Source organism: Corapipo altera, unplaced genomic scaffold, assembly GCF_003945725.1.
Source record: "Corapipo altera isolate COAL_440 unplaced genomic scaffold, ASM394572v1 1b, whole genome shotgun sequence".
NCBI lineage: Eukaryota > Metazoa > Chordata > Aves > Passeriformes > Pipridae > Corapipo > Corapipo altera.
The window spans coordinates 1247568-1255512 of record NW_020884881.1 but is presented as its reverse complement, the minus strand read 5'-3'; the positions used below and the strand labels follow the sequence as shown (position 1 = coordinate 1255512).

The 7945-nt window shown below is 38.0% G+C and overlaps 1 protein-coding gene across 2 annotated transcripts in view; it reads left to right on the top strand.

Moving 5' to 3' along the window:
• Nucleotides 1-7945, top strand: part of WASL (Wiskott-Aldrich syndrome like) — a 49135-nt gene that overhangs the window by 20306 nt on the left and 20884 nt on the right. For both annotated transcript variants that reach the window (XM_027639814.1, XM_027639813.1), the window contains exons 2-4: nt 4907-5041; nt 6434-6520; nt 7068-7164. In XM_027639814.1, coding sequence (XP_027495615.1) covers nt 4907-5041; nt 6434-6520; nt 7068-7164 — 319 coding nt within the window. The remainder of the gene's footprint in view (nt 1-4906; nt 5042-6433; nt 6521-7067; nt 7165-7945) is intronic.

Sequence of the window (7945 nt, the reverse complement as noted above, 5' to 3'; positions counted from 1 at the left end):
CCCCCCCCCCCCCCCCCCCCCCCAAAATGTTAAAGTAGCTATTGTGTTCACTCTGACTTTCTGGCACAAAGTCCTCAAACTGACTTTGTGAAGAAGCTACAGGCATTGTGTAAGTTTTTTTTCAAGAGGTTACTCTGTTTAGAACAGAGTAACTTGTTAGAAACAACTGATTCTACTTGTGTTCTTACATTACCAGGTGAAGTCATCTTTTTTCCACAGTTTTGTTTGTGAGACACTTCCAAGGGCTGGGAAGAATAACTTAAGAAAAGCAAGATGTCATGTGCGATTAACTTATGTATGTATACAGGGTTCTGCACCTGAATGGGGAAAAAACCCATTACTCTTAAAATTGGGAAAGGATTGAAATTTACTGCTAGTGTGTACTAGTAGTAGTGGTACTGTCAACACCTAACACATAGCAATACTGAACCATCAGAGGAATACATGAAACTGAGTTGCGTTTTTACAAGCTTTAAAATGGGAGTGATTAAGCACTAGAACAGATTCCCTAGAAGTGATTTTGCAGCCTTTAAACTTAACTGGACAGGACCTTGAGCAACTTGAACTGTAGGCTTTTAATTACCCTTGCTGTGAGTAGGAGGTTGGCCTGGAAGACATATAGAAGTCACATCCAACCAAAGTAATTTTATAATTCTTTGATCTTTGCACCACAAACTTGTTGTCAACTGTACTACAAAAACCATCCCAATGGATCTTTCTGTTCTGGTGTATATTGAGGTGACTGAACATCATCTTACAGCCTTAATCTTGCTACCAGTCTCTATTGTGACTTTTGGCCCACTATATTTTAATGTCTGTCAGCCGTAAGTCATCTATTATGATGACTCTTTCTTGTGCAACTATCTGTGTTGGCTTGCTTCACTGTTTTTTTGAGAAACACTGAGTTACAGCAAGTTATTGAGAGGCCACCACAGCAAATGTTCACATCAGAAGCTGATCAAAGTACACAGCTCTCTGCTGCCCAATTGGAAACTGTCCGTGGCTGCTGTGATCACATTCTGCAAATGTGTGATGACTAGGTGTGGCTGAGTTTTGTAGGCAGTAGGTGTTTTCATGAACCTTTTGTTGATACCACATTTCCTGCAGTATGTGTGTTGAAGGGTAAGACTAGATCTGCCAGTGAAACAGCCGGTGTACAGCTGACAACACCATACTTACTGCTTCATAGCTCATCAGCTTGAGGGGTGTGACAAGTCCCTGGAATCAAAGGCATGTCCTCCAGCTGGAGGCTGGTGTGGAAAAAGTAAAGGGAACTAAAGGGGGGTTGGTTTTCGTCTCCGTGGCCCATCCATTTTTGGTGGGCTACCTTATTTCTTTCCTCTATGCATCTTTTCCAAATATACAACTATATAAAAGGGCAAGGTCCTCACTAAACTGTTAAGAAAGCAGTAGTGACAACTTCGAAATCCTTCTCCTGAAAATACGGTAATAACTTTAGGTATTAAGTAACAAAATAACTTTATCTCAGAAAAAATGCACTCAGGACATTGAATCAGTGGTGTGACCTACTCTGAAGAAATATTTACATATAGTTTTAAAGAACCCATACTTTAAAATGCAATATTCTCTTCTAAGAATGCTATGAGAAACTGAGCTGACAGTGAATGCTCACTCAGAAAATGCAGTAGAATACTCAAATTATGATATTTGTGTAAATGTTCTCAGATGCTGCAATCGTGCAATGAAGTTGAATTTTTTTATTGGAGTTTGTGTGGCTTGGATTCATAATGAGTAGCAGTAGATGAAGTTTATGGTTCATATATTTTCTCAAGTTTTAAATTTTGCTTATAGGTCTGTAAATTTCCAAAGGGTGTGGATGCTTAATTGTTTTTGCCACCTGTCTTCCAGAAGCTGAATAGCAGAAAGCATGGCACCACTGCTCTACATAACGAAAATGAACAGTGGATGAAGTAAAAGGAATTGGATTTAATTGTCCTCCCCTCCTGACAAAAATGCACCTTATATTTTTTCCTGTATTGCCCTTTTATTAAAAAACCATGAGTCATGTAACAGCAGAATTTGTGAATTATATGTTCTAACATGTGAAAGCTGCATTGCAGTTTGTCAACACTAGGAATTTGTACAATGCTAATGAGTAAGTTAAAATGTAATTGAACTCTAAACTCAGAAGACCTCAAAACAACACCTACTTTAGATTCAGCGAAATTGTCTCTAACTTTAAATCAAGCTCTTCTCATAGGGTAACCAAGTGTACATTAAACAAGTATTATGATTATGCAGAATGAGGACACACTCTTTTTGTTTAATAGTCTTCTTTCTACTCCTGGGATAGGTGTTGGCCCAAGATTTTACATGCAGTCGTCATTGAGTTACAACAGTTACTGGTTTACCCAGGTAATCCAGTTGGTGCTTTTGCTGTTAGATATGATAGGAAGCAAGGCATAGGGAGCCCTGTCTCAACACAAATCACTGTGCCTTATATTTAAGTTGCATGATTCCTGCTAAGACCACCCATTTCTGTGGGTAGTCCTGTTGGGTGGAGGTTAGTGGAGCTGGATTTGTTTTGAAGGGTTGAGAAAGTTTCTTGCACGGGTGACAAGATAGTTGCTATAATTGAATGTGAACTGTAGAATGGGCCATCTTTGCTCCTTTGTGTTGTCTTGTGTCTACAACATTAATGCTTTAGCAACGAAGATGATATTGGAGAAATGAGGGGGGGAAAAGGTGTTAGAGAAGCAGAAATTTTCAACAAAATCTGGCCAGCTGTGCCCAAAATTGAGTAATTTCCTGTTGCAACATAGAGGGGAAAATGGCGTCTCTTAGCTGACATTAAGTTGCAAGTATACCTGTTTGGTGGTGGTAGCATGGCTAATTCCCAAGGCCCTTTTTACTCATCTGACAAGTGCAGTTATGATTAAATTGTTCATATTACTCTGTAGGTTATAGGGAGAGAAATTTTACTCTACCTTTAGTTGCCTCGTCAAGTACTCTACAACTACAAAGCACTCTTTTTGTCAGACAAACATGCTTTAACTTTTTCTGTAGGTTACCAGAAAGATTAGTAGTCAGTCTGACAACTTCTGAAGAGGAGGCTGCAAAGAGGAACAGAATTATATCGACTTGTGAAAGTTAACATCACAGTTCTTGGGCAAAGTTTATAGAGCTTTCCCAAGGCGTAGCTACAGTCTGCCTACATTGCTTTGACTCTTATCAAAAAACTTCCAGTTCTGTTAAAGAATCCAATGAAACTTAGATTATTCTTTTGGTTTCTTAAACCAAGAAAAGTGTGACTATGGTGATAATGATATTTAGTAGATAATCTTATAATGCAACTAGGCATGCCTGCGTTCTAGATGTCTACTGTTTTGGCAAGTAGTCGAATTCATGAAGGTAAAGTAATCCTTGTTGAGCAGGTGGGGAAAACCTAATGTGGAGACCATTACTCAGATTAGCTATGATTCATCCAAAAAGGTCATGGAACTATAGCAGATCTATGAAAACATCTGTTTAATATTTCATAGTGAAAAAGGAAATAAAACTGTCTTTGACTGACAGTGAAATAAATAGAGAACAAAACAGAAAACTGTTATTGTGACCCTATGTTCAAAAGGCTAACAAACTGCATTCATATAGGATAAGTCTCATCCCCAGTCAAAGGAAGATGCAGTAGGACTAGTTAAGATCCATGTATGAGTGACAAGGGTAATTAAAGTGTAGATTTTTTTTTTCTTGCTACAAGAATGACTTAAAACTAGTGTCACTTCCTAAACAGTAGAGAACAGGGCAAAGATGTGTGACAAACATCTGTAAAAGCATGTGCAGCATGGAGAAGGAACTGTGAAGCCATGAACGCCATCTCCTAGTGCAAGAATACAAAGGGACAGTCAGCTGGAATTAGCAGGTGGCAAATATCTAGATAAAAGTGGCTAACTATTCATATAGTGCATAAGTGAACTGTGAAATATAATCCTGTCCAGTGTTGTGATGCTCAGAAGTTCCCATGAGTTCGAAGAGTGATCAGACAAATTCACAAAGGAATGTGCTGTAAAACACATGCTGGCTCGGGGAGCTTTGAGCTCCAACCTGGCAGTTGCTAGGGATATGCTTCCATAGTTGTAATGGTCTACTCTTTTATTCCTACCTGGGCATCTTGTGCTGCTGGAGAGTAGATCCTAGGCTAGATAGCCTCTGATCTGTCCCACTACAGAGTATCTAAGCTTTGTCCATGTGACTTGGCTGCTAAATAAATATTCCTCAAGGACTTCGCTTTTCCTTCTCTCATAGGACTCTTAAGGTAGGACACATAGAAAATATGCTGAGGAATATTCCCAGTGACTGCAGCAGTCTGGTGTGGAATAATCTTCATCTCTTATTAAAATCTCTCAATTTGAAAACAGGACAATTTCAAGTTGCCAACTGGGAATGAGCCTAGCTCCTGTGAATTCTCAAACCATGCCCAAGAATTTTAGGAGTTTGCTAGTTGGCATAGGTTAAAATTGTGCCAGAGACCATTTGAACAATTAAGCAATGTAGGCAGTTGCATTCCAGTACCCAGAGGTGTCTCCAGGCACCGTGTCATTTACAGTTCCAGCTTTGAGTATTTTGTTTCTATCCAGTTTGAAGTACTGAACAGAAAGAAATTTCCTTGCATTCTCTGTGTGACCACCATAGTTACTGATTTGCTTCTTACAATCAAAATCTCTTTACTGATTTCAAAAACAAGAACAAAAAGTTCAATTAGGTTCTTGCATGGAAGTGAAAATCTAAAGCATGGGAGTCATTTGAACTTTACTGTCTTATCACATAGGAATCAGCAAAGTTGCTGCCTAGAACAAGGAACAGAATTAAGAGATGTTTTGGTAAATGATCAACTGTAAAATTTATGATTTTTACCTTAAAAGTAATAGCTACCTTTTTTTTCCAGACGATGTCTTCAGCAGTTGTTCAAATATATGCGGCAGATCGCAATGCCATGTGGTCAAAGAAGTGCTGTGGCGTAGCTTGCCTTGTAAAGGACAATCCGCAGAGGTCGTATTTTATCAGAATATTTGACATTAAGGTAAGCATCCTTTTTTTTTTCCCAGACTTCTTAAGCTTGGTTGTATTCATTCTCTGTTTTGAATTCAATGAGTGTAGGTTGTTGTAGCTACAAAGTCATAGAAGTTCTCAAGTAAATAGTTGTGCTTTAAGCAGTGCAATTACAGTGCTTATTAATAGGGAAGTGCAATGTTCAGGTATTCGAAATTCAAACAATTTCCTAGCTGTCATCTTCTATGGATGAAATAAATATCAGACTCAATTTTCTTATAGCTCTCAGAAGCTGTCCTCTACAGGTCTGATTAGTCAAATTAGTGAAAGTTTGTATAGTGTCACTGATGGATAGATGTCACAATTCTAGCAGGTGTCACTACTTTAAATGGTTTAACAAAGGATATGCTGTCTTCTGTATGGGTGGAAACAATCTTTTTGATCAGTGTGTTGGTACATGTGAAAACTGCAGTGCAAACAAGTTACATGTTTTGACTTTTTTGAGGTTTTTTGGTGGCTTTTTTTTTTTGTTCCCCCTTTCATGATATGTACACTCATACGCTCAAAGGTCGTTGTCCCATTATAATATTTCATGCAAGACAGTGGGAACTGAGAGATTAAGTGTCCAAAAAGTGCTTTCATCATAAAAATGGTGCTGAGAAACATAAGTCTTAGTGACAGTATTGAGACTTTGGAAAGATTCCCATTCTCTCTGCAGCCAGGAACAGCTCATTATCTGTCAACCTTCAGTGCTTGAAGTCTCAGATTTGTTCAGGATTGCCAGTTGCTACTTGCATTTGACTTTGTGATTTGGTCACTTGACTGTTAAGACTTAGTGAGAAACCTCTTCCTTGGGTGCTGAACTGTAATGTCATTTAAATACATGAAACTTCTTAGAAAGGTGACATTTTTAAGTTAACTGTCTTTAAGTCAAGCCTCAGATAAGAACAGGAAATTGGAAGCCTCCTTTATTGCTGCTGCTGTTTCTCACTGTGTTCACAGAATCACAGAATATTCTGAGTTGGGAGAGACCCACAACTCTTAAGTGAATGGCCCATGTGGGGATCAAAACCATGACCTTGGTGTTACTAGCACCATTCTCTAACCAACTGAGCTTCCTATGACTGGTTGCTTTTACTGCTCCCAGTATCACTATTGCAGGATTATAGAACTTGAAGGATGTTTTTGAAAACATCCAGGAATTTCAACAGAATACAGTGACCCAATGGAATAAGCTTTCACAGCTTTTCCACAAACTCTACTGTATTTTGATTTTGATTGAGCTCCTTCTTTGAGTTAATAGAAGGAGAATGATTAACACCGTGCTGCATCCAATTCAGAATAGGTTCTATTGTGAAAGAAGTTAAACTCTGCAATTTCATCTGAAGGTTTTCAGTTTTTTTTTTCTTCTTCTTCTTTTCAGGATGGGAAATTATTGTGGGAGCAGGAGCTGTACAATAACTTTGTATATAATAGTCCTAGAGGATATTTTCATACCTTTGCTGGAGATGTGAGTCTGAATGTCTTTGAATATCTACTTTAAAATGCCTTTGGTTTTAACAGTACCTTCTTTTAATGTAACTGAGGTTATTAATTCATTCTGTAAATTATTTATAAAAGTACAATATTACCTGTGCTCCTTGAAGCTTTTTGAGCTTATTTATAAAAGGAATTTTTTTTGGTACCTCAACTAGAAAATTTAATTCATAGTACAGAAGCATAAAATGTGGTTCTTTATTTTCAACTTTCTTTAATGAAATTACATTTTGACTTGCAGATGATGTTTGTGAAGTGTCGTATATTCTTAGAACACAAATTTTCCTCTCCCCCCCTTTGATTTCAAGCTACAAAATTTTGTTCAAATATGTTAGCCTTGATTTCTAGAAACTTGAGTAGTAGACAGATGTTCCCAAGATGGAATGTTTCACAAAGACTTGGTTCCAAATTTGCAGTGATGCTATTTTCTTATTACACCTTTAGAAGGTGTAAGACAACATTTAAGAAAGCCTTTGAAACATTTTCTTAGTGATGGGTGGGGGAATGTTAATGTTTTTCAGACTTGTCAAGTTGGTCTTAATTTTGCTAATGAAGAAGAAGCTAAACTATTCCGCAAAACAGTAACAGATTTACTTGGACGACGGCAGAGAAAATCTGGTAAATATTCAAATTAATCTTAAATTTAGGCTTGTTTATGTTGATTTTGGGGGGAGGCAGAAAGCTACTGCTATGTCTGAAAGCTACTGGAGGCAGTACTGCCATATTTATATTTTGAACTGATTGTGCTATTAAACTGTACTGCTTTCTCTATTGCGCGAAAATTAGTATTTTGCTGAAATAACTTAACTTGGTGTTCTGTGCTATGAGTTTCCATGTAAACTGAGACCCCAAGGTTGTGGTGATTGAAAATATAGATTGTGGGAAAACTAGAATCTCTCTCTAAGCTGTTTTCACATTCAACTAAACCCTCTTTTAGCTCTGGGCTGTTTATAACTGATTTGTTTAAATTCAGCCAGAGTGGGTTGTAACAAAGATTTTACCATCTGGTATGTTCAGTAGTTAATGTGAATGAATTTTTGGCACTGATCCAGCAGTTAGTAGAGAAATACCTTTTATTCAGAACTAGTGATCTTGGCTCAGGCCATGAACAGAAGACATAATATGCCTATACTGTCCTTAGCAGCTCAGGACGGTGAAGCACAGCATGCTTTTTGCCAGCTGCTAGATACCTTGGGAATGTGGTCAGTGCTTTTAAAGGGAGCTCAGGCTTCCTACAGATCTTGTCTTGGTCATTTTCCAGGGAGCTCATAAACAACTTGTCTGTCTGACAGCCATATGTCCATGAAGGATAAAGTGGTACAAAACATAGGCCGGAACACATGGATGTGTTCAGGCTTTCTGTAAGCTGTAGTGTGGACTTGTGTTTTTTTAGTCCATT